General features: G+C 38.3%; 2 protein-coding genes across 3 annotated transcripts; one reads left to right on the forward strand and one right to left on the reverse strand.

Annotated features, from left to right (window-relative positions):
- Positions 1 to 1480: 1480 nt before the first annotated feature.
- Positions 1481 to 12055, forward strand: RB195_026219 (uncharacterized protein; the record flags this gene model as incomplete). 2 transcript variants are annotated; one of them, XM_013448186.2, is made up of 34 exons in its annotated part: positions 1481 to 1558; positions 1627 to 1707; positions 1761 to 1878; positions 1932 to 2010; positions 2080 to 2290; positions 2383 to 2491; positions 2575 to 2685; positions 2935 to 3053; positions 3132 to 3215; positions 3274 to 3459; positions 3523 to 3625; positions 3880 to 3962; positions 4024 to 4131; positions 4280 to 4401; positions 4640 to 4697; positions 5983 to 6203; positions 6260 to 6380; positions 6442 to 6536; positions 6865 to 6982; positions 7148 to 7261; positions 7382 to 7480; positions 7546 to 7629; positions 7697 to 7830; positions 7894 to 7978; positions 8082 to 8267; positions 8374 to 8577; positions 9546 to 9731; positions 10048 to 10104; positions 10165 to 10306; positions 10506 to 10641; positions 11039 to 11140; positions 11261 to 11369; positions 11463 to 11609; positions 12008 to 12055. In XM_013448186.2, the coding sequence occupies 34 exons, from the start codon at positions 1481 to 1483 to the stop codon at positions 12053 to 12055; spliced, it is 4038 nt and encodes a 1345-aa protein (XP_013303640.2). The 2 variants fall into 2 exon arrangements, with proteins under 2 accessions (XP_013303640.2, XP_064070551.1); XM_064214670.1 differs by having other exon boundaries at positions 11069 to 11140.
- A 1533-nt stretch (positions 12056 to 13588) lies between these two features.
- On the reverse strand, positions 13589 to 26782 carry RB195_026220 (uncharacterized protein; the record flags this gene model as incomplete). The annotated part of the gene is made up of 24 exons (XM_064214671.1): positions 13589 to 13696; positions 13776 to 13845; positions 13934 to 14046; positions 14179 to 14406; positions 14463 to 14600; positions 14738 to 14789; positions 14959 to 15041; positions 15104 to 15163; positions 15226 to 15316; positions 15425 to 15511; positions 16056 to 16151; positions 16211 to 16311; positions 19274 to 19373; positions 19611 to 19765; positions 20027 to 20132; positions 20193 to 20329; positions 20389 to 20502; positions 22580 to 22705; positions 22893 to 22996; positions 23055 to 23113; positions 23212 to 23296; positions 23478 to 23577; positions 23691 to 23761; positions 26713 to 26782. The coding sequence occupies 24 exons, from the start codon at positions 26780 to 26782 to the stop codon at positions 13589 to 13591; spliced, it is 2454 nt and encodes an 817-aa protein (XP_064070552.1).
- Positions 26783 to 26849: the final 67 nt, after the last annotated feature.

Here is a 26849-nt window from a genome sequence, read left to right on the forward strand (position 1 = left end):
CGCATGTGCTGGTCCCATCTATTCGTACAAACTATATAGTCTTCAACATATGCTGGAATTGCCTTTTCGTTTCTATATTGGAAGGAATAACGCAGAGCTTTTTTTTTTGTGAAATGTGGTCCCTTGTTCGCTGTTGCTGTAATTAGGTGCGAAAATATATGGTATTTCTGCCTCAATCTTTCATCTCGAAATATATTGGTGGATAGTTTTGCGGTGAGAGTGTTATTTCCAGTTGTACTTCATCCATACTTTTGTTGTTTGATTTTGGTTACGATCTGTCTTTTAAACGCTCTCTCCTGAAAGAAACCGTCCCATTTCTGTTTTTTTTTTCATTTTATCTTCTTTATAAGTATTTGGATGGATTTCCATCGTTTGTCGCCTTCTGCTACCTTCTAATTCCTGTTGATTTGTTCACCACTTATCAGCTGGAGCCAATTCTTTTCATTGTTGTGCCTTCTTACTCATCGTGCTAATAAAAATATTTTCAATTCATGCAAAAAAGTAACGCTCGGAGTTTCCTCGCTGATGTCTCTGACTAGCATGCGTTTGCGTGAATGCTTCTTAATTACGTGGAATCCGTCTCACTCCCATGTTCCTATGTAACGTCGCTTTGAACTTTTTCGAATTTTTTTCGTCCTGCACTTGTCGTTTCGACACAAACGTGAAATACTGCGATTCTTTGAAGAAGGGAAACAGCAATAGTTCTAAGGGTGAAGTAGTGTCATTGTTGCTAAAAGCATGCTTTCGAATTACCAACAATCATTTGGTCATGACCATTAGTTTTCTCCGCATGCTTCTCTAATTTAAAAGTCCTTACTGCGGCTTGCTTTTTTTTTGCTGACTAGCAATGCGTTGCGTCACGATTTGGTTCGCCTACTCGAAGGGCTTTTTTTGCGTCAGAACTCGCCGAACGACGGAATTTCATTTAGGTTTGCATATTCTCCTGTGTAAGATGAAGCTAGATTTATCTATTAGTAAGATGTAGAAGTACAATTGAGCCTCACTTTTGCAAGGATTCCGTTGTACGCTTTTTAACGATGCTTATGTGTCATCTACAGAAATAACGTTTCGCGTCGGCTTGCACTATTCATGCATGTATGATGGCGGCAATGTTTACAAATGATGCATTCGTTCGAGAACAAAAAAAAAGTTACATCTGAAATATGGACCGTCGCATGTGTAATAAATTGAGAATCAGGTTGAGATTCACAGAAAAATTTCTTCCGACCAAGGATTTCATTCACTTTCGCCTTCCATAATGTTTTCGAATTATTCATGGCGACTTTTTTTTCGCCCTCCATCCCGAGTAAGTATGTATTTTCAGCGACGCTGTTCGGGACCTGTTTTCCATGATTGCTGATTAATATAAGTGCTTGTAAGTGGACAGCTTCAGAGTGAGAGTCTTTTATTTTTGTGTGTGGAGTTCGTTTCTTTTTAATTCAGGCTTAAACATTGTTTGCGCTGATCTATTGCTGACACTATGCCATCGTTTTTCTGCATTCCATTAGCATGTAACCGCCAGATAGACTCGCTTGATCGTCGCCAAAACAACCTTCAGGTAACGTTTTACGTGTTTTTTTCATTTGCATATTTTTGCATCCTGTCATATTTTCTTTTTTTTTCTAGGCTGTACCTCATGATATTGATCGTTATCGTGGACTCGAAGAACTGCTGCTTGCCATGAATCACATCAAAGAATTGCCAAAGGTGTAAACATTCTTTTTTTTTTGCATTTTCTTTCAGCTATCTATTCTCTTCAGACCCTCTTCCGACTCACGAAGCTCCGTTTACTGGATCTCAGCGATAATGATATTTTCTGCGTTCCTCCTGAAATTGCTTCACTATCCAATCTTGTAGAGTTGAACCTTAGCAGAAATGGTTAGTGAAATTGTTGTTTTCGTAGGAGTGACTGCCGTACAGCCTGCTTTCAGATATTTCCGACTTGCCCGAGCAACTGAAGGAGTGTAAGATGCTTATGATTCTGGATCTTAGTTCAAATCCTATTACGCGGTGAGCAAAATCCTTCCCATCACTGTTTTCTAAATCGCCGATGGAAATCCTATTATCAGTGATTTTTAGGTTACCTGATACAATAGCCCACTGTGTGTCGCTGACTCATCTTGGTTTGAATGATGTGTCGCTTACTCAGCTTCCTGTGGATATAGGACAGTTGATTAATCTTCGTTCACTGGAAGCTCGGGATAATCTTATCCGAACGTTACCAACTAGCATTACCCACATGAAGAACCTGCAGGTCATTGATCTTGGACAGAACGAGCTAGATCAGTTGGTAGGGTTTCTTCTTATTGTAGCGTTAAAGTCTGTGTTTTTTCCTCAACGAGGGCTATAATTAGTTTACCATCAGCGTCATACCTGCTTTAGCCAGCAGAAATGGGTTGTTTGGAATCACTACGGGAGCTGTACGTGGATTCAAATGATTTGGAAAGTCTTCCCGAACAATTGACAAAGTGCAGTTACTTGGAACAGCTAGGTACGTGTTGTGACATCGTAAAAAATGTAATAACTCGAAGGTTTTGATTTTTTTCTGAACTCACATTGTGTTTTTTTTTTCAGATGCAAGTGAGAACCGTCTTTCTAGTCTGCCAGAAGAAATCGGAGATCTCTCGCAGTTAACCGATGTGAATTTGGCGGACAACGAACTGCAAACTATTCCAAATTCCATAGGTTGGCAACACCTTTCCATCTAGAATCCGTCGCTGCTTTATCTCTTCTCTGGCTTTCTTATTTCTGTTCTTTCTTTCTTTTTCGACATGTTCTACCTTTGTCTTAACAAGATCTGATGAGTCGTTTAACATCCTCTTATTTTTTTCATGTGGGCAGTCAATGTTTTATTTCAAGGTTATATTGATGAGGAAATCTGTCGCTAGAGAACCTTTGCTTAGTTTTGAATTCCTCCTACTGCCGGGTTTTCAGGGCGATTAAAAAAGTTAACTATCCTCAAGTTGGAAAAGAATCACATTCACCATCTGACTCAGTCAATTGGTAGCTGTGAACAGTTAACAGAGCTGTTTCTGACTCATAATTTACTACAAGTAAGGATTATTTCCACCTTTCTTTCTTATTGTCAACTTTTTTGCTTTATTTACATTGCAACTCAATGGCCTTTTTAGGAATTGCCGTCTTCTATCGGAAATTTGAGAAATTTGAAAAATTTAAATGTAGATCAGAACAAGCTTGCCGCTATACCTTCAACAGTATGTTTCTTTCTATATAGATTGAAGAAAGTTGAATGTGAATGTTTTTCGCTTTTAGATTGGGGGTTGCGCATCATTGACAGTGCTGTCCTTGAGGGAAAATGAGATTACTGAAATTCCTATGGATATTGGGAAGTGTGAAAAGCTGACTGTACTAGATTTGTGCAACAATCGGCTAAGTCATCTCCCATTCACGATCAATGTTTTATTCAAACTGCAAGCGTTATGGCTGAGCGAAAACCAAGTAGGATACCGATTCCATCTTTTTTTTCTGTAGTTTCTGTGTTAATGTTTCTTTTATTTCTAGTCACAAGCGATGTTGAAGCTTCAAGTCGAACGGGACCCACGTACCGGTGTGAAAGTACTTTCATGTTATTTGTTGCCACAGCTGAGCGCTCATCCTCAAAACGGTTAGTAAACTAGTCCTCTTCTTCCGTTACCTCCTGATTATCTTTTTTTTTTAACTTTTTCCTATTTAACGCTATATAAAGATTATTACCTACGATAGTGTAGTGCTCCCACTTAGATAATATTTCTGTTAACTGACTTGACAGCAAAAATTACGACTTTTGTATTTCTAACGACTTTTCCAACATAGTAAAGAGTTTAGCGCAGTGCGATTACATCAGAATGCCATCAAATCTCACTTAGTACTTTTTTAAAGATCGCACTGGCCAGAACCGTTCTTTTGTTGGTGGGCCGAAGGTGCATTTCCCTGATCAAGATGCTACCGTTGATGAAGACAAGGTCAGACATAGTGATATAGTTCCATTTCTCATAGAAATGTTTCGAAAATTTCTTGTTTTAGTTGCCCATTGGACAGTTTGAACGGCATGACACTCCACATCCAAAGCCGCAGAAGTTGAAGAAGAGCAGCATCGATGGACATGTGATACATCATGATGGACAAAATCAGGTAACTTTTCGGAACAGCTGACCCTTAAAACCTCTGAAACATGGAACGAAATAAATAAATACTCTAATGTGGTTAGTTTAGTTTATTGTAATTTTTACGAAAAACTACTTCCTCTTTTCTCATCTCACTCGTGTTGTATTCTTTTAAGAACCAGCCGGCTACATTGGTTCTCTCAAAGAAACCAGCGGCTGGAATGGATTCGTCGCCTACGGGGGCTCCACAACCTGCACCACGTTCAGCACTCAAATTCCAGAGTGTTCCACCAACAGAGTCAGTTCCTACGAATTTTCTCTTTTTTCTTTTTAATTTATACACTATTGTACCGTTGAACACTCTTCATCTTTCTGTGAATTTGAATATATCAAAGAAATTTGTTTTTACCTTCCGACGAGTTTCGTATTGGTCGAATCGAGTGAAAAAATGGGTGAAAAATCCATTGAAGTTTTAAAAAATGTTCATGTCTTGAATGTTGTTTATTATAAGTGTTTATTGAATGCCTTTGTTGAAGGTACGAACCAGAGCACAACGTACCAATTGCAGAACCGCAAATACAAGAACGTGTTCAGGTTTGTTTAAGAAATCCTCTAGTCTCTTCTTCATTTTTTTAATCCTCATCTTATTTCGCAATTATCTTCCACTTTTCAATGAATGGTGTCCAAAGCTGAGAAAATATTCATTCTTTTATGGATGATGCTACTAATGTTCAATGTCAAAGAAAGTCCGTGGAAATAAAAATTCGACAGACAAACCTCAGCGGGATACTTGATTACGCGATTCCTTCCTAGTAACATTCTTGATTATGGGACTTATTAGGGAGTTCAGGCAAAAACCGTTGCTTTTGCAAGCGACGTTCTGGAGGCACCATCGACGTGCCGACTTAAACGCATCAATACACCTCATTTCAAAGGAGTACGCGGTACACTCCTAACTTCCCCCGAAAAAGTGGGTTTTAGTCCAGAAGAGCCTGATATGCTATTTTTGGTGGCATGCTTCGAAAAGCATGGTTGCATTTCTCGAGGAATCAGGCTAATGCCGCTTCATCGTCATTTACTGAGTTAGAATTTGTTTTGATGTTACTTTTATTCTTACTCATATGCATTTTCATTTTCAAAAAATCTACTAACATTTTTGTTTCTGCGATCACTCATGATTACATGATTTAGTTTGAAGTGACTTGGTGGAACGTGTTGTCGATAGTTTTGCTTTAAATGGATATTTCTTTCTCCATTTTCAAATTTTTCGTTTGCTTGAGTGGTCACTGCTATCCGTTGACTTTCTTTTCCTTTTCCATGGTGAAATTAGAACCGTCTTCTATAGCCTGATCATTTTTGTGCGAAAATTCTTCTTGTAAAACCTGTTTTGTGTTTGGACAGCATCGCATGACTTGGTCCCATAGAGGGACTGCTTGTTGAATGAAAACCGTGTTTTCATTTGACGTCTTGGCCAGTTTTCAGTTCTAGTAACGAATAGTGGAGGAAAAGAACCGTAAATATATACTATGATTGATAGTATTTCTCTGTTCCATTACTTCGAATTTTGAACCTATTTTTTCATAATTTAGAAAAACTTGGAAGCACATATTGATCCGAGCGGCATGCATTTTACTTTTCTTGAAAGAAAAAACACGGACCAATCTTCGTGGATAATTTGGATTCTCCTAGTCACACATTTATTTGTTGTTTGTGTGGCATCAATGATTTAGAAATCTTCTATTTTATTGTTACATCGGCGAATATTTCCGAAACTTCTGAGATTTCCACTTGAAGGGAAAAATATCCTCTCTTGGCTCTATTTCTCCACTATTTGTTTATTTTTTCTTCTTTATTTTCTTCTTAACCTGTTCTATTCAAGGAGAGATCCACCGTGCTTTCTCCAACTACAATGTCACGAGATGGTGTACCTCGAAAGATCACGATCACTCGCGATGCAAATGGCCACTTGGGACTCTCCATTGCCGGAGGTTTGGGGAGTACTCCGTTTATAGACGGAGACTGTTCTTTGTTTGTCTCGCGAATCACCCCTGACGGACCTGCCGATATTGCTGGACTTCGCGTTAATGACAAATTAATGAAGTGGGTGTTCATTGTTGTTGCGTGCTATATTCAAATGTGAACTTTGTTGTTTTTAGAGTTAACGATGTAGATGTAACGTGCGCATCACATGATGAAGCTGTACGCGCTATGAATGAGCCTAGTGGCTTCGTCGAACTATCAGTTCTGAGGCGGGAAAGTGCTGCACCTAGCTTCGTGGTATTTGATCTAACGATTTATTCTCCACATATCTCTAACCGTAAACTATTTTCTCCTGCAGAGATCACCAGAGCAATCATTGGACGTCTCTTTTATCACCGACCCTGGAGACTTGCCGATGCATAATCGGGAAACGCTCAGTGTGACGTTGAAGCGGTATGTAGCTACTTTCGTAACTCATCTTCTACTATTTCTTGTGAAAAGGTTCAATTAAAGATACGTGAAATCAATAGCCTGTTCTTCCCTGCGATACACTTATATTAGGATCCATGTCACAAACTTTGTTTACCAGAAATAATTTTATTCAAACATTGAGGTGCTTTGTACCCATTTCTGTGAACGTGGTTGATGAAGGATATGTAATCCACAGCCGTGCTCTCCGTTTCTGACCCAGTGCACGTTAACGTGAATTGAGAACAATGCAAACTCTAAAGTTGAAGTTACGCTACGCTTTGCTCTTGTAAATTATTTGTTTTCTTTTCAGGGATGGCTCTGGTTCTCCAGGATTTGCTGTTGCTTCTTCATATGCAGGAGCGACTGACGGTCTATTTATTAGCTACATTACACCAAATGGACCGGCTAGTTGTCAAGGAAAGCTATGTGTAAGTGGTCTTTATTTATGTAACATTTACAAAAGTGGCTACTGAAGGAAAGTACAATGCGTAGGTCTAGATTTAGATGGTAGTTTCTCAATGTCTGCAAATTGAACGAATTTGCAAACATGCCTGACCTTGCACAGTTTCATGAAGGTTTTTTTTTTGTTACAGGTTGGTGATCGAGTGGTTTCTATTAATGGGACTCGTTTAAAGGGAGTCCGCCATGATCAAGCCGTGGCATTGCTTACGGGTAATCCGTTTGAGGATGTATATATTACAGTAATGGTGAGTTAGTTAGTATTGTTTAAAAAAAGCAGTTGTCGCCAGGCAGTGACACAGTATGAGTTAATTGATGTCGGTTCTTAGTTCATGTACTCATGTGACTCTTAGTTCGTCATGTTTCAGCGCGACTTTATTCCACGCGTGTCACCTCTTCCTTTACCATCGACACCCCTCATCACCTCATCTCCTACTACACATTCTCCTCAGCCTCATCCCGAGAATGTAGGTGCTTTTCTGGTTTTGCTGAGGATGGTTTGAAAGCTTTGGTAGTATCTATCTTATTTAAGGTAATAAATAAGTTCCCTTCCGCTAGTCTCTTACCACCTAGTCAAAATGCTGATACTTCTTCGTGGGATGGAACAACAGAGGAGGTACAACATAACTCGCTAGATGTAAATTTATCGATTTACTTGCGATGTTTGTGAGCAATTCTTGAAGGTTATCCTCTTGAAAGATGGGAAATCTCTTGGGCTTTCGATTGTTGGCGGCTGCGACCACTCAAGTCATCCATTTGGTGTGGACAGGCCAGGAGTCTTTATTAGCAAAATTGCTGCAAACTCTCCTGCTGCAAGGTTCCTTTTATTGTTATTTTTTAGAGTCGGTCTTTTTTCACTTACTTGAATTTGCTATTTCAGATGTCAACGTCTTCGCATTGGTGATAGAATTCTCGAAGTAAATGAGAGAGATATTCGCAAAGCTCATCACATCGAGGCCGTTGAGGTTGGTTCCCGCATATTTTGTAAATTTAGTGTTATAGAAATTTTCTATAGATACAATGTGTAGTAGTGGATTTACATACTCATATGGTTCAGATCAAATTCAGGCTTTGAAACAAAGTGGCCCGCGTGTCGTTCTGTTAGTCACTCATGAGCCACAGCCTCCTGGTATGAGAGTGATCGAGGTGTCTCGAAAAGATGGGCAGTCTCTAGGTATTTCAATTCATGGAGGTGTTGGCAAGCCGGCTGCTAATCCTGCAGACGAAAGAGACGAAGGAATATTCATTGAGAAGGTGGGGAATTTTCTACACTCGAGCATTATAGTTACTTCATACGGTTTACTTATTTTCTAGCCTAAATAATGATTCTGTGGCTAGTTTTACGATTCCACATTTCTAGGTGGAGCCATCTAGCGTTTGCCACCGTGCCGGTCTCCAAGTTGGGCATCGTCTTATCGAAGTGAATGGAGATTCTCTGCTAGGCTGTGATCAGTCCGAGGCGGCTGCGATCCTCCGTGCCTCCAATGAACTGCGCATCCTTGTTTGCGATGGATATAACAAACCGACCGTGCCCCGCATCGATGACAGGACGATTACGTCGTCGGTAAGTACTTTTAAAAGAGGTGTACAGACTTCATACATATTTTAATAATACATGTGGTCACTCCAACTGCTGGTTTCATACTATCTTAGGGGAGGTGACGTTTAGGCAGAGATTTATGATATTATTTTGTGTTTAATTGATTGGTGTTTGGTAAAGCGCCAATATTTCAACTATCAGCTAGATGTATTTACTGTCAATCCAATTCTCCGCCTAGACGTCTGATAGTTCCTATTGCCGACAAATCCGTGCCTTTTACGAAGCTCTTTCGTTATTTGTTTTACAGTCGAGATGTTTAACTCATTTTCACTACCTGAAAATTACAATTCCATTGTGTCCCCCTCACATACTGCAGTGGCCGCATACTTGAAGTTGTCTGACCTTATTTTCGCCATCTTGATTTAGTTTTTTTTTTTTCTGTGCATATGTATACGGTGACGAACGCTACTTTACTGCTCTACGTTGTCCAACTGTGTGCCTACGTGGTTATTTGTATGCCCTCTAGTCTTTGATCACTTTACAGCTCGTACTAGTCGCTGAAATTAGATGTGACGTGATTGTCTCAGCTGTCGCTACCTTGTTCATCTTCTTTAATTTTTGTTTTCGTCCAGTGACATTGTCCATACATATTTATTTATTTATATTCAATTCTATGTTTATTAGATTACACATAATTTATCGGTGATATTGTTGTTATTTGCTTTCAAAACATCTTCACTTCTTCAGAGAATAATTTAATAGCTATGCATAGTAAATGAACATCCTATTTAAAGTGTTTGTGTGTTTATTTCCTCCAATTTTCGCAGTTCCCCTAATTTCCCGCATTTGATCTAATATACTGGGTTGCATGTTGCAAGTACGACCTAAAGTCGTAATTTTTATGAAGAAGTATATACGGAGTCTTTTAATATATATTTCGAAAGCTACTACCACGAATGCTTTTGTCGTTTTAAAATAGATTCTGTTTTAAGCAGTCATCCTCGAGCAACGTGCTAGTGGACGAGAACAAGCTTGTGTCAACTTCCTCGATTTCAACTGTCGCTAACACTTCTATTCAAAATGGTGAACATCACCTAGAAGCATCTCGATTCGACGACCCTCCTCTGGCTTCGTCCAGCCCCTTGCCCTCGACTCCACTGACTTCTGCTCCTGCTTCGGTATTTTCCTTTCCATCTGCTTTGTATTCTGTTTCTTTTTTTTGCGCTTACTCTGCGGCAGCCGTACTAAGGTAACAATTCTCGCCAACATCCGCTCTGCCCATCGATTGATGGTGTTCAGTTTCTTTTTGCGTTTGCCGCTCTTTTCCGTTCGGATTAGAGAGTATGATGTCTAAAAGTGGTGTCCTAACATTGCAAAATTTTACGCATCCGAATATTGGCTTTGCTTTATCAGCACGGATTTTCCTGCTTCGAAATCAGATTCTCCTTATAAATCAACAGATCCTTGAACATTAGGAAATCATGCAACTTTAAGAAAGCTACTCGGATTCCACCTGCCGTTGCACCGAAACCGACTCTTCGTAATTCTCAGGTGGTCTAATTTTTTTCGCCCATGTAGCTCCATTACGGCAACTTAGTTGCTTAGTTACAGTTGCAAAATGTGCCGATAGTTGGTGATCTCACACAACCGGAAAAACTCACTTTTGCTTCGAAAGTGAAAAACTTTGAGAGAGAAATCGAAGTACAGAGACTGGCTACGAAACATACTTCGGCGAGTAGCTTACCATCTCCAGGTATCTCTTGTTCATCTATTTTCTATGTTTGTCAATTTATTGAAGGTAGCCAAAGGCTATGCTTAAATGTTTCCGCTACATTTGCACCACTCTTCTGAGAATATAAAAGATTTTTTTTTGGATTAGCGCTAGGTAATATGTTTCATCTCCTATGGAATGGGAAAGTTTCTCTTCAATTTAATTTATGAAGCTGTTTCAGCTATGAAACCACTTATCACTGACAATGACGTACTGAAAATGAAGGAAGAGGAAGGACGAAGAAGGGGAACTGCTAATCGCGAAGCTGTAAGCCCTCTAGAAAGTGGAGCTGGATTTGAAAAAATGCTTGATGACTGGTAAGTTCTTGTCGCCGCAGTTTCGTTACCAATTTTGTCATTATCCTGTAAATGATGGGGATCGCTCGTATAAAGCGAGAGTAAATTTTTCTCTCAAAGCAAGAGCTCGAAGCTCGTAACGCATACTATTTGCTCCCAGCAGCAGCTATTAAATCTCAAATAATTCTAGTAAAGTTCTGATAACAATCCGAAAAAACTAGGCAGAGCTATCGACTCGGAACAGCAGCTGTTTTGTCGTTATATATATATATATATATATATATATATATATATATATATATATATATATATATATAGTTGATAACATGAATTTTTTGTGCTAGCTTTTTTTTACTCATCTCTTCGAGAGCTCTTAAACATAATCAATAATCGTAGCTTTTTTGGGTTTTAATTTTAGTGTGAAGTCAAATATTGGGAGCAATCTTAGGAAAATTGACAACTCTTCACCTTCTTCACATTTGATCAACTCTGATACTCCTCTGAACGAAGTGGAAAGGCGGTGAGTAAAAGTTGGCTATTTTCTTAAAGTTTCGTGGTGATTTTTACTTATTGCGGTTAAAATGCTGACAGTTTTTGAGAATTTTATGGCAATCCTAGCAGTGTATCTAAGATTTTGAAGGGCGATGGAACAGCAAAGGCGGAGTGAATGGCGCGCAGCTCGTTTGCGAAGCCTAGATCAAGAGAGGGCAGAAGCAGATGCCATTATGGATCGTTTGCAACTAATCTCAGTTAGTTGTCGATTTTACAGTAGCACTTCCGGTCGTGTTTTGGAGAGTTTATGCTAAAGAATAGCCGGTTACAACGAATCCATATATTTTCAGTTACCTGCAATCGGTGAGGATGTATGTGTTCCTCCATCGGAGAGGATACTAAGCAATGATATCTCAGTTGAAAGAAGTATGGTTGTTGACGCAGTGACTGGAGAACGTACGGTTACGGTTGTTGAAAAGAGTGTAACGAAGAGAGAGGTGAGGTATTGTTTGTTTGTTGTTGGCTAGAATGAGATTTCAATAATCTCTTGATCACACGATACGATCTACAATCACCTACGCCGATATGTGCGGGGGTCAGCCCCTGCATTTCTGCAGTGAATGTGATGCTTTTGTTTTTAGTGTGGTCGACGAATTTTGTCGTTTTCGTCCGAAATGTTTAGGAATTAATTGTTTTTCTATAGCTAAACGGTATAGGTGCTTTATGGGATGCTCTACTAATATCTGATGGAACACTTTGTTCCAGGAGGCTGAATCTCATATTATCAATTATTCCTTAGCTTTTTCTAAACTCTATTTGAATGTTACAGCTCGCGAGAAAATCTTTACGTGAAATTTCTGCTCTTCACTGTATTGCTGATCATGTTCCTTTTCAGATTGATGTCGCGTTAGCCGGAGGTGAAATAGATTATGCTGATAAATGATACAAGACTTTATCTTCTTTGTCAAAAAATGGCTTGTTGTTCTTAAGCTAATATTGTGCATGACCTCATAATTTATTTCCCAAGTGTAGCTGCAGTAAATCTTTGTTCCTGAATCAATATGCAGCTGCCCATTTCTTTGCTTTATTCCTGTTTTATATGTAGTACATGGAGCTCTATGCCTATACCAGTCTTTGTTTTCTTGTCTGTACAGTAATTGCCTGTTCACTCAACAGCTGGTGGCTAATCGAACTAAGAGCTTTATCGTAATTCTAGCCTGAGTAAGGTTCAATCTTTTTTTCATGTTTTACTGTTAATAGCAAGTCATCGTATCTTCTTAGCTTAAAATAATCAAAAGGAACGATTTTCTATTTACGTCTTCATCTTAATACTATTTGTGAGCCCTGTTACTTCATCTGTGACAGAATCCGACGGTGTGATGGTTCATCATAGGTGGCGCTCGTTCTGGCGCAAAAGTTTATGCAACTACAAATGTAAATTTTCCCTTCGCGGAGATGAACTCAGATCACCGAATTTGATCACTATTCCTTCTGAAGTTAGTTTATGAGAAATCGTGCCTATGGAATTGTTTATTCTGTCATTTTGTTCATGCTTCGTTGGTAAGAACATTCTGTATCTCTTCGTTATGCACTGATCTGCCGTGATCTTAATATTTCACATTATGTCCTCATGTGGCACCGAGTTATCTTTTCTGTTAACGTATACGAGGTATACTATTTATTGTGAGAACACCGTTCTTTAAATAAATTTTTAATAATTGATTGATAATTGGAAAGTATCGGTTTCACCTACTTAGCGCTTTTCTTTCCCCGCTCTGATACTTGCTATCTTCTTTCCCTTTTTTGTATTATCGATCATATGACGTAGTTAGATGTCCAAAGTGTGTATCATTTTCAACCCACGTGGTAGAGTTTTAGAAGAAAACACTTCTTTAAACCTTACGTTAGGACTACTGATATACAAACGTCATATTTCTGTGTGTATAGTTCGTGAAATAATTATTTGTATTTTTACTTATGAAGAAGTAACTGTGTTTGGAATTCTATGCGATGTTTTCTCCATTTCACTTGCCACTCTTTTTAGTAAACCATAAATGGAAGCTAAGTTGTAAGTTTTACACTTGTACTTCTAAGCAAATGTCCGTGTTTGAATCGAGCAGGAGTTGGATTAGAATAGAGAACGATCCGTGAGATTCTCTTTCTTCCAAAGTTCATTTGACACTTCGAGTAGTTTTAGTTTAGTTTTGACTGATATAATTTGTTCTCATCAACTTTTTTTGTCTCCCTGTCCAAACATTGAAGATATGTGAATAATAAAACTTTCTAATCATGGTTTGCAAGAAAATGGTTGTTGGTTTGCTCTAGAAACGAGACTTAAAGTGGCACGAGGTCTCCTCAAGAAATATGTTTTGTAACGGAGAACTTTTTGTAGAACAATTTATATCTCAAATGACAGATACTATGGCAGCACGAACACGGAATAGTATCTCCAAATATACCAATTTGCACGTATCAGTCAGTCATCCTCGGGAGCAATTCGCTGTTGCGATTCGACTTCCGGATGCCAGAGATCAATTAGGAGGATTAGGCGTAGAGAGGATGATGAGGCCCCATCGAACTGTAGCTGAAACGATGAAATTTCGCTAGGATCTGATTTCCTAAGATTTGCTGAACTAATACTTCTATAATTTAATGTTTCGTACTTCATGTTCGAAGGAGTCGTCAAAAATAATAAATTTTCCAGTTTTCCATCCACGTTGCTCGTTACCTACCCTAAAAGCACAGCGTAAGAATTAATGAAGAGTACATCATTTCGTAAACGATCTAATCTGTACGTAACTGAGATTATCGTTGGGTTTACCTTATTCTTGCTTCTGAAGGCACTATTAAGCCGAGATGGGCTTGTAAACGGCTGTTTGTCGGTCCACAATGCGGCAAAATCTGTGCTCCCGAAGACAACGCCGAAAAGCGCATCTAAAACATGATGGTTTTAATATTAGACTGTTTCACTTGCAAAAACCTGGGTAACGTACATTAAAAAATACTGAAAACTCGGGAAAAAAGACTATACGAGTCTTTCATTATACGTGAATATTAGTTGCATACCTCAGATCTGCTTGCATTACTGCTTTCGCGAAATTCCTTGAGAATAGAGCATGTTTGTGGAACCATTTTACAGTTTTCCGAGTTGAAATGTCCATTTTCAAGCAGCGGAAACGCGATCCATCGTCCATCGACGGTAATTGTTGGGTTCTCCTCTTTCCATGAATTTGGAGCAGATTGGAAAACTCGTGCAGCTTCAGCTCGTATGGATACCCACTGGCGTTCCACTGCCTTTAAGATTTTATATCTTAAAATGTTTATTTTTAGTTGTGGAATCCATCAACTACCTTAAGATATTTTCCGTAACCAGTTTGTTCACTACTCCACCACGCTCTTCCAGTTAATCCTTCAACATTATACATGGATCTTTGCTGAGCAGAAAGGAACAATCCAAGTGTAGCAGCATGTTCGAAGACAGAGTACGCCTAAATTAAACGACTATCGGATGGAATACCAGGAATTATCTATATAGTTAGGGCACCCCAAAGAAAAAGGAAGAAGGCTATAATCTCACAAATGGCAGGATGCTCTCAAGTATATATCATGAAAATTGAGAACTTACCTCAGATGATCTTCCTAAGATCATGAGACCTTGTCCAAGATGGTAATAGAACCTGAAGTACTTGAGATTCAGCAACTTCTCGCAAATTTTACGCATATCTTTGTGAAAAATGGTTTCATATAACAAAACGTTCAAAATTGAGCAGTGCAAGTTTTTTCTTTTTCGGTAATTCTTCAGCATTTCTGCCTAAGACATCTCGAGTAAAACGAGAAAAATATCACTTTGCATCAGTGATTTCGTCGCCACCCATTCGTAATCCCTTTTTCATAAAGGCCACTCCCTGTTCAACGTTATCTTCAGCAACCTTAACTAGTCTGTTAATATAAGTAGGGAAGAAAAAAATTTTCATGGGAAAGTCGAACAGACCTTGAGAATATAACCGTAGTACGCCAACGCAATCGCATTGTTAGGATCATGTTCGAGGATCTGAAGAAGAGAGAAAACAGAACTACGGAAATGATGAAAATTATAGGATTTGGTAAATTTACATCATGTAGAACTTTCTTTGCATCTTGTAATCTCTTCATTTTAATGAAAGTTAGAGCGACATCCGTTTGATGTTCGATTTCTTCCGGAAACCTGGAAAATTAGTGAGGAATTTCGTGAAGAAAATGAGCAGTCTTTGAAACCTTCCCAAAAATTAAATATTGTGAAAATTAATTAAATTAAATATATGTGAAAATCTACCTGTCAACAAGACTTCTATGAGTTAGAAGACATCTATAGAAATCGCCTCGAAAGCTTGCCAACTCAATGAGGCGAGAAGCGGCTTGCCTAGAAAAACACCAAGAAGCTTCTCGACAACTACTAATAAAATTATATATTATGGAATTTTTGGTTGTATTTCTTCTTTTTTTTTGGTACGCGTCCAATGCTACCACTTCTTTAAAGGACACTCGTAACATGAACATGAAAATAAAAACGTGAAGATCATCTTCATCTCATAACTCAATGATCTCCTTAAAGGCATCACTCCACGAATTTGAGGTGATATGGACTTCAAGTGGAGTATTCGTATACCGTAGAATATGGAGAGAAGGGTAATTCCTTCAATTTATTCCTAATTGTCGTAAAAAACGGCCCGGAAGATAGAGCTTCGAACGTCCGGTGCGCTATTTTCTGCAACTAGTTCGATTGGAGCGCACCAGCTTTGTGCACGTGCCGCATCTTCCGGACCGTTTTTTACGGCAATTAGGAAGAAATGGACGGAGTCACCCCCCTCTCCACAATCTACTATCCCGTATAAGAATACTCTACTTGAAATCCAAACCACTTCAGATCAGTGGGTTGATGCCTTTAACTGAATCTACATACTTACCGGAATAATGCACTTGGAGTCTCGTCATTATCAAGGACCTCTTCGTATTCATGTATAGCATGCGCAAAGTCGACGTCGTTGGACGTAAATTCACCTCTGTAGATAAAGTCTACAACGCAAAGTGATATCAGCTAAGAATGGTGCCGATCTCTCACCTGAGTTGAAATCCTCGTCCTTTCCCGAAATGTGCTCGTGGTGAATCGGGACGGGCACGCAGAATGGAATCGAAAATTGCGAATGCGGCTTCGTAGTTGTGCTGAACCACAAATTTGATTTTAAAAAATTGAACCAAAAAAGTTGTTCTGATATCGTTTACGAAATCGTATAAGACAACTAAGAGACTTTGGAGTTGATCCTAGCAACAACAGTGATCAATGAAATTCTTTCTCAATCATGGAAATCATGAGGGAAAAAGAACATTGATTAGCATTGTGTGATTATGTTCTCATAGTGTATCATATTACTGTGCTCTAGTAAAGTATAAAACAGCAAACAATTTGTTAGTTACTGGAAGAGCAATAGACTTTCAGTTGGTTTTCGAAAGAAAACATTGGTGTATGCAAACTGAAGTCGCATATTCAAAAAAGAAAAACCTGAAATTCAACGTGACTATCCTCTCATTCTTACTTCTGTTTACTTCTTGAAGCATACATTTGAAAAAAAAACCTATCCAAATCAAACAGACATTGATTTCTCAATAGGAAGAATATTTGGTGCTGTCCTATTCTAGAATTGGTATTTGAACTGAAAAATTCATGAAAGAATCTTGACATTAGCATCCATTTTGTTTTAATTCCCGTAGTTTTGACCATATTGATTGGAATAGCTATTCTGAGCTTTTTCCTTTAAATGAACAAATCTAGCTAATCATAAGACTTCAAAGGCGGCCACATGCAATATTCCACGCACTTCTTCACGGAAACTCAAAGATGATCATGTTTCCACGAACAACAGTTGTCATAATGTAGCTGTCAAATGTGCCGCAGAGGATCTGAATATTTGAACCAGTTCTTTAGCTTCGTATCAGTTTCTGGACAAATCTATTTGACAAGTAATGTCCACTTCCTGCACAGAAAGGTAGAGCACATTTCCTGGAAGGAAACGCTAAGTCGCAGAATTTACTCAAATTATCTTGCGAATTAAAGAAGTCACGAATTAACGCCACTTCCACCGAAAACGGAACGTTTTGTAAGGCGTGCTCTCTTACCACTGGGAGATGCTACTTCGTATTTGATTTGTATGTTTTATTGCTAAAAAGTAACCAGCAGATGTTTCTCTGTGTGTGAAAGTTAAATCTATGTACAATCAATAACGATTATTCATGTCTTTTTTCCAATAATCAATGTTTTTGATCTCTTGTCGACAACGATGACGTCACTAAGCGAAGTTTCGTGATCTATGCCTATCATCGATTGGCGTATGAAATGCAGAACCAAATGTTCTCGATGTTGTGTCCTCGACAAGTTTCAAGTTTACGGTCTGAATGTGGGCTTAGTGCTCCACTCAGATCTATTCTCACCGTTTGCTTCAAAAAAAAAACACTAGAATCGTTTGCAGTAGCGTGTCCGTAGCGAAGTTTCTGTAGACCGTTCTTCAGGAAAAAAAATCTTTTGAAATCCTCCAAAGTCGGGATCCTTCAAGTAAGTGGATGTCTGAATGAATGCGGTCGCGTTCATGACATTCCACGTCTTTTATTTCTCTTAATATACTGAGAAATGAAATAATATATTGTTACTATTTGTTTTGGGTATACGTGGAAAAACTCCTAGGGACTACTCATTAGAAACACATTGGTCATTTCGGTCAAAATCAATTTCTTATCGACAAGGGGAATTCTTCTCCAAGTGAAAGAAAATGTCATAAGTCCCATTACCAAAGACTTTTCGTCATAGCTCCGTTTAAAAGTTAAGAGGGACAGTAAACTTACGATTGTTCTCAAAGCCAGAAACATTCCTCGGGAATTTTAGTATGATTTAGAGTTATCTAGCTAAGTAGATCGTAACAACACCGTAGTTGTTAATGTTCTACGCGGTGTGCGCTGCTTATAGTCGGGTCAAAACGACATGAAGCACGGACGGTTGCATAAGCGCATGCGCTCGAAGTGGCACGGTGGGTAGTAGCGGTTGGGATCGTATAAGAATCCTCGCTACCGCCACCTATCTCTTCTGTTCGCCACGGTCCCACCTCGATTACAACCGCTATCTCCAACGCACCGTCTTGAGTGCAGCCTCCTACGCAACTGTCCGAGCTCCATGTCGTTTCGACCCATCTATACATCGAACTAGCCTATCTCTCATTACGTGTAACTTCTAACGTAAATGTCCTGATAGATGTGTCTAAAAAAATCGATTTTCAAAAGTCGCGCAATATTATTTGGCCAAAAAATAGTTGTTAGTCAGAGAAACAATTAATTACGAAGTACAATACAGTGTAGCGTATTTGGTTAAAAGACATGCATGAACATTAGGTAGCCAAAAAATACACTGCACTTCCAAAAAGAGAAAAACTTTGGTATGTAGGTGCGTATAATGGATGTCAAACTTCCAGCCATTACCCATGATTGCGCAATCAATAAATTTGCCGTCACATGATCGTCACACGAAGCAAGCAACAAAATTGTTTATTAGATCACCTCAAACGATGAAAATTGAGCATTTGACAACTTGATCACGTCAGACGAAGGCATGTACAACGATAGACATTTGACAGTGAATCTGACGACTTCCAAAAAAAATCTGATAGTTCACCCGTGAATGTTGCATAGATTAAAAGGCTGATACGATAACTGGCTTAACCCAGGTCACACATACAAAGCGTAAAAATTCTGAACGTTAGTAAACGAAAACGAAGCAAAACAATTAAGGATTTTGTACGTGATCGGATGAGGTTGATGAAGTGACGAATGGAAAGCAGAGGCGTTGATAATGCCACAACGGATCAACCAGCGATAAGCAACCCACATACGTTCGTTCTGGCCATCTTCGAATTATATACAGCAGATATATTCGAAGAGGCAAACGTAGACAGATCTCTGACTTTCTGAGCTATCTATGGAATCTCGAGCTTCTAATTCTGGTATCTCATGAAATTATTCATTAGATGTGCACTGCACAATAACCCCTTAGCATCAAAAAATGACGACTTTTGTTTGCGGGTTCGAAGCAGCCGCACTATAATGAGTCAGATTTTCTGCTCTTCCTAATACGCTTGACCTTCACCTTTTCGACGAGATTATCCGCACGATCCAACGAGTCACGATTCTTGTGATCATCTCGATTCGTTATAGCTTGACGTTTGTACGCTTCTCGTCCCGATCCTCTGAATTATGGTAATCAATAAGGCCAAATAAATTTCTAAAATTCAAAACACAGCTTTGACCCTACAGAAATGATGAGTTATTTACGCCTACATAATGGTATAGGTATGATTTTCTGAACCAATATGTATATTGGAAGTCTACTTTTACAAAAACTGCTTAAAGATCAAAATCTCTGCTCTTTTAAACCACAAAAACTTATTTCACTGCTTTGAAACCACCGGAATATAATTGTTTACCTCGGCTTATTGAGCGCAACAACTTCATTATGCTTGATCTGAGGATGCGAATCTAATTTCTCATCTTCATCATCGTTTTCGTCGTCCTCATCATCTTCGAGAGAGCTTCGGCCTTCGTGTTCCTGACGATTTGACGCGGATACAATGTTCAGGCCCTGAAACGACTCTTCACAGTGGATTTCTTAAGCATCCTAGATTGGCAACTTCAAAGAAGGAGATTTAAAACAAAAACGAGACTAGAAAATAAGAGGACTATCAGTGGACAGTGAGAAAAAATATTATTGTGGTCCCGCTCAACCTTAGTGAAATGGACTTACGAACAATGTGAATTTAAAAAAGTGCTTGGTTGCAACAAAAGAATTTATTGAAGGGAGAAAGGAAGGAGCAAGAAGTGTTATCAACTGCTTCAAAGTAACCTTGTTTTTCTTCTTAAGAAGAGATTTTCGTGGAGCTGCGTGATAGTCAGGCGGACAGTGCTTCCTTCTGCATTCTCGTTCGGGTACTGGATCAATTAAGAGATGTCTAAATCTTTGACCACATCAATCTATATGTCATCACTCGTTTTACATTTACAACAATAACCTAAAACCGTGGCTTCGATGCTTGCGAGCATGTGACTCTTCGATTTCTGACTCCTCTTTTTCATCATGCTCATCATCTTTTTCATCCACATCACCATGATCTTCATCCGGAGTAGGCTCATCATGTTGTTCTGATTGCTAGAAAATAAGCAAACTATGGATGTTGCACACATTCCATAATTATTGTTCCCATATACCTCTCTCTGGTGGAGTTCGACATCATCTGTGTCCACGTCTTCTGTGTCTGCTTCCTCTGCATCGATCTCTTTTTCCCGTTCCGCCTTTCCTTTTTTCCTACGAGGTTGCGAACTCTGAAGATCGATTTCATGAAGCTTCTGTGTGCACTTTTTAACTTGCACATTCACAAGTTTGTTTTACCAACCTAAGTACAGGATTAGATAACAGAGGAGATCTTAAGTAAATCTTAACGAAACTAAGACCATGTTAGTGTTTTTTAAACATGTTTATGATACCCTGTGATCGTCGCTAACAAGTTCTTTTGATCTCTTATCATATACTTCCCTGTGTCAGCTGTGCGATTCTGTTTTGCTGTGAAAACGTCATAAATCAAGTCAACGAATGTGATATCCTTTACGTCTTGAAAAGCAAATAATTGATTGAGATCAACAAAGAGAACTGGGATTCTCGGGATGTGTAATTTATTGGATTAATTGACCAAATTGCTTTCAAAGAAAATATTCACGAATTAAAAGGAATTTTCCAGTTGATTCTTACATTATTCTAATCCAACGGGCAAGCGACAGAGTTTGTCAAAGGGATTCACACTATATAGATCGATTCCAACTGATCACCAATCACTATCATGATGATCGAAGATGACGACAGTAGATGCTATCAGAAGCATCAGAATACTAATATTGCAGGGTAACACATACTGTTTTGAAATAAATAACGTAAAAATAACTATCTAGTAAATGAAATAACTCGCTGGTTCTCATTAGTGATTTTTTGGAACCGCAAAATACTTTCTATGCAAGTGAAATCAATTGTTCTTTGGCGAACTATTAAGTACTATTAAGATATTTCAATGAAGCAACGAATTCAAACGTAAGCAATCTTTTTTTTTTGAAGTACTTGAACGGATTCAGTCATTGTTGATCATTATTGACAGCGAAATTTGACCACTGTGGCCGTTATGATGTAAGTCATTGCATGAACCTTCGCTTCATATTTCATTTCAGGAAACCTGTTAGAGTCTAGAGCTATCACTCACGAAATAGTCGGGTTTTTTTTCTCTGACGAAAAAAGGCGTATTTTCATCAAATGTTGGTTCTGCACGTATATACTTTTTTGAGTTTGCGCGGTACGAATCACAAAAAAAGTGGCTAGGGAACCAAAATTTATTTTAAAGTGGAGCAAAATATGTTTAAAAACGCTCTGACAATTTCTTTTATTATAACGAATCCTTCTTTTGATAAATCCGAACTCCGAAGGAGGAAATGCAAAGAGGAACTTCCAAGGGGGTTCAGCCTCGGTGCTCCTGGATAGATAGACAAGTTTGCCCAGTAGTAGTGGTTGGACGACCAATGCAATCGCCTCTACAGTATACAATGGATACAACGCAGGACACGTAATAAATCCTCTGCGGGATGCTTGATTTCTATGCTCTCGTTGCGTTCTGGAAGAAGTCTCTGTTCCTGCCCTCGTCTTTGCATATCGAATGCAAATTAGATAAAAGATAATTTGGTGAGGATAGCTTTGACATACATGAATCCTTACGTAGTTTAAAAATTTGACTGTGACACTTATTTCTGCGATCTCCCCTCATAGCATCAAAGTATTTACTCAACCCATCTATTTTCTTTCATTTTGATCTAGATGGAAACGGTAGATCGAAATCAATAGGCTGCTGGGTTTTATGGGTCGTAGATGACTACGCACGCACGCGACTACCGCGTGTCACCAAAATACAGCCGTTGTCCTTACAAGAATCCATGCAGTGCTAAAAATACCTAGAATCACGAGCGAACACTACCGTTCTACGATAGGATTTGGGGATGTTGATCAAATTTGTGAGAGCAACCGACTGGCGCAAACGTGGCACTGGAACTCAAAACCGGTATGTGAGGATGACGTAGTTTGATATACTCTTGGTTGAACGAACTTTTCTGGAGTTAAGATCACCAGTGAAAAGAAGGAGTGAGAAAATAATCAAGAATAGGTTCAAGACTTTAAGTCCATATTTCACTGTAGATCATGTTTAAAAGGAATCAATAATGACGTAGGGAGAGCACGATAATTGTCGATTCACAGACATTCATCTACATCTATACACGAGTTCCTCATCCTCGTTCTACTATTCACGATAGCATGCAACTTCTTAAGTGATCCGAAAGGAAGTAAGAGTTGGAAGATGAAAAATCCTGCCTTTGCTGGTTCCTGCACATCGTCATCTGTATCAGCAATCTTGTTCTTTCTTCGTTTACCTCGCTTTACGAAGGTTTGAGTTTCCTTCACTTCTGCTTCATCATCTTCATTATCATCTTCATGCTCCTAAAATAAATATTAGTGATTTAATTATTTGTTTTTTTTTCTCAATTCAACTGTACAGGTCTGGAGAATCCCTTGCCAACATTTTTATGTATTCCAATCTGACACGTTGAAGAAATGCTACTCTTCAGTAATGATTACCTACGGATCTTTGAAATTCTACAAATTCCACCTTTTTTGAGAAATTCACCTTTACGAATTCCTTTACCCGCTTTATGTTGCGCTCTATTTTCTTTCGCAAGCCAGCAAATAATTGGTCTTCTAGTGGTGTCTCAATCGGAATTTCTTCGTCATCTATGGTAAATATTAATTATTTCAAGAAGTTCTCAATGGAATGTAGGTACCCGCTAACCTGTGTCCGCTTCTTCTACCTCTGAAGAGTCGTCTCTAATGTCAGAGTGTTGTGATTCCCTGAATATTCTTAAGATATTCTTAAGCTGTAAAATTCACAAAAACATCGCTAATTGAGAAAAGTATTGGAATTCTCCATCGTATTAAGCTCAACTCACTTTATGCTTCTGCGTTGCTTCGAAGAAATATCGGAGTAGGTTTCAGATTCATCTCCTACTTCGTCTTGTTGTTCATTTTGAATGCCTTAACACGACCGAAAATGGTGATCAAAAGAAAGATCCAGATCAAAAGATTGCAGTATATATTTTCACACACTTCTATCATCGATTACAAGTAGATAAGAGAAAAAAAATTACTAATTCATGTTCAAAATTGAAGTAAAATACAGTCTAGAAAATGCTATTCAAGTAAGCAAAAAACCCACTAGTATCATTTCCATTTAATTCTTTTGAAGAAAATATTGTATATAGACCAGAACATAAAAATAGAAAGACAAGTAGAACTGCCCATGTTCGCGCACCTCCCTGAATCTTTCATTTTTCGAACTATATTACACTCGTATAGAAAAAATAAATTTGAACAACATTTCTTGAATAACTCATAGAAATTTGCTCGGCAAAAACTCTTGAAAGCTTACCTTTGTGACACTATAGTCTATCCTAGGTACAGGAGCTAACGCGACCGCCATTGGGTGGGCGCCAGCACCGACTAAAAAAGAGTACTATTAATTAATTATTCCTGAATTAACCATTATTTAATGTTCACTGTTCATTTCCATTAGGCTAAGTTTTTGAAAAACTTCTTAATGCTATTCCTCTTGAACATTAACTATTTAAACCATCATCTTTCAAGAAAAAAACTTTTCAGCTGTGGACAGTGACTCGTTCTTTCAAAGATAAGCGGTGCTATTCTTTTGGTGTTTTTTTTTTTCGGTGGAGTCTCTCGTCAATTTTACAGAAGAAAGTTACTAACGGATAATCTCACATTTTTCTGGAAAATAATCTTTTCGGTCAGTAATATTAAGAATTTTAGCTAAGTATGACATCAAGCTGTGATTGTTTTCGTTCCGTAAGTCATTGAATGAATTGGTTAACTGAAACTTAATTGAGAAACTTATTCATGACGTAAAGAATCGTAGCATTTACGCTAGGAATATCGATTAGCCTTCTGGTAATACGCTTGGTTTATTTTTATATTCTTATCAAGAAGAATATTGCCGAGGTTAGCTCTTCAAAAAAATTTGAAGAAATCAAATATCACGCTGGGGAAATTTCTTGAAATGTAGCAAATCATTTATAAAAATTTGTGAAAATTTTCATGAATTCAAGAATACAAGAGCAGAGACTTCAAGTTGAAAAATACTGAGGATAAAAGTGGTAAACAAGAATCAATAGTAACTGGGCTAGAACAAAGAAGGAAATACGGCTTGTTTTGGTTTTTAAATCCCGGACGAGTTCAGTAGTCCTGTGAGCTTTTCTTAGAACTTGTCGAAACATAACCCCATCAATATTCTTATTGAGCGTGAAATCAGGTTCACTCTGCTACAACTCTAATTTTTTAGGTTATATTCATGTCAATGAGCACGAAATAGCTATTAAATTGAATGTGGAGAGTCTAACAGTTACGATCTCCCCTGTGAAACTTTCGAATCCTGAATCATATTTCAGATCAGTGCAATAATGGATGATGCGCTACCACCTCAGCTCAGTCAATACTCGTCGAATAGGAGGATTTTGTTTGCTACGTGCTAATAGAAAGTCCGATCGATGTGAGGAGTCACAATTAAAAACCTCAAAAGACGTGATAATCTGAAAGAACGTACAGCATTTAAAAGGCTTTGATCTTCTTGCAAAATGCATTAGTGAATCAATATGAGATGTAGGGACTATGGAGTACTAAAATTTAAAGGTGAAACAAATAATTTCTACGATACGATATTTTTTGATGATGTAGAAGTCTCTCTAAGCAAATCTGTACCGCTTGGTGTTTCCTTCAGTCATTCTTATTTAAATTTGAATTTGTCCAAGTTTGAATCGAAATAATGTTTGCTTAGAAGACCTTAGAAAATCTACTACTATTTATGATTTCTACGAATTCGATCATCTCGCTTAGATACTCCAAGAAAAATATCCTGACGTAGAATTCGCGAAAACAAACGCAAACAATTGTTGATCCATTTCTACCGTTGTTGTAGATCAAATTGGAGTGAGTTTTTCGTCGATAGCAAAAATACGGTGCTAGATCATGACAACTTCATGCATACCAATTTGGCGATTCCATATATTCTTTCTTGGTTACAGTTGCGGCCATTTTCTGATGTTTTAATGAATTTTTTAAGAGGGGTCAAATAACGAAGAAAAACAGTTACCCAGGCAAAAAGAAAGCCTGTGTCGACAAAAATTGAAGGAACAACGGGCAGTTCTGATCTCCTATGAACAATTTCGATCAGTTGTTACAAGATCATAAACATTAAAAAAAATTCTCAAAGGAAGAAAATATATATGAATCAGAAATGTTTTGACCGCTTGTTAGCTGTCATACTTCCCACAGCCATTTATTCTCTTTCGCCAGCTGTTGTGGCGTTTCCTGAATGTTTGGTTAGAAGAATCTCAAAAATCGGAAACACATTCTTCCTGTTTGTTAGATTTTTATTATTGGTAACTTTCAAGAGATTTCCAATAGGCTATCCCAATCGGAAGAATAGAAAATGAAAATTATTTTTAAGTTGTTTCAATCAGCGTCTAGGTCATATCCTCGAAGATAACATATCCTCCCTTAAAAGGACATGCTGTGTTTCCTTTAGATAAGTCAAAACCACACAAAACTTCTCTCAACGCGATCTAATTGAGGACGATGTGAACACAAATTTTCTCATCGAGTATTTGAGATATTAGCCTGAAGATTTAAGCCACAGAATCCACTTGACCCCATAAAAAACTCTCAATATTGTTGTCAGCCAGTTTTAAGGTGTTTTATCACATTTGTTATGCTTTGTGAAGGACAATCATGAGGAGAGGAGGTGTTATCTCATCGCGAGTGATGTGTAACTTACTAAGCGATCGAGACATTACACTGAGCACAATATCGATTTAACGGAAATCCTATTGAAAAGCATCTTCAACGATTGGAATGCGAGAAGAAAAATAGAAAGCAAATGACGTGTGATACGTTGCTGGGCTACCGACGTAAAGAATTTAAGACGCTTAACAAAACTTTCGCAGTCACTTCATAACATCGTTGAGTGAAAAAATAGAAATAGATGAAATAACAGGAAAGTCAGCGAAATGTGTGGGGATTTTATTCTGATTAGGTTTCGATTTAGCATTACATGATCACCATTAGATGAATTTAATACAGGAAATGCGTGCCACAACTCTCAATCATTAGGAAAGATTTTGGAAGTTCCTCTGATTTCCAAATGGCACATATTCAAAAGATCAGATTAGATTACAGACAGATACAGTAGATTCCACATATGTCATGTCGTTTTACCTTGAGAAAATCTTGTTGTAATGCATGATGTATGCATGGCGTGTGCATGAAAAGGCATCATGATTACGACTGTGCTCGAAGAAAAGAAAGAAGTTTATTATCGAATGATTTCATGAGCAAGTCAGACAGGTTCATTTATCAGAGAGAAGAAAAGGAGGAAAACTCACCACTTGATCCTTGCCTACGAAAAGGTGGCCGCGGCGAAGGGATGGTGTTGCCATTTTGCTTTGATGCCATCGGGAATGCTCCCGATGATGCTGTCGACTTCTTTGGGAATAATTCTCGTTGCGATATATTATAATAG

The sequence above is a fragment of the Necator americanus genome, chromosome X (assembly GCF_031761385.1).
Source record: "Necator americanus strain Aroian chromosome X, whole genome shotgun sequence".
Taxonomy (NCBI): Eukaryota; Metazoa; Nematoda; class Chromadorea; order Rhabditida; family Ancylostomatidae; genus Necator; species Necator americanus.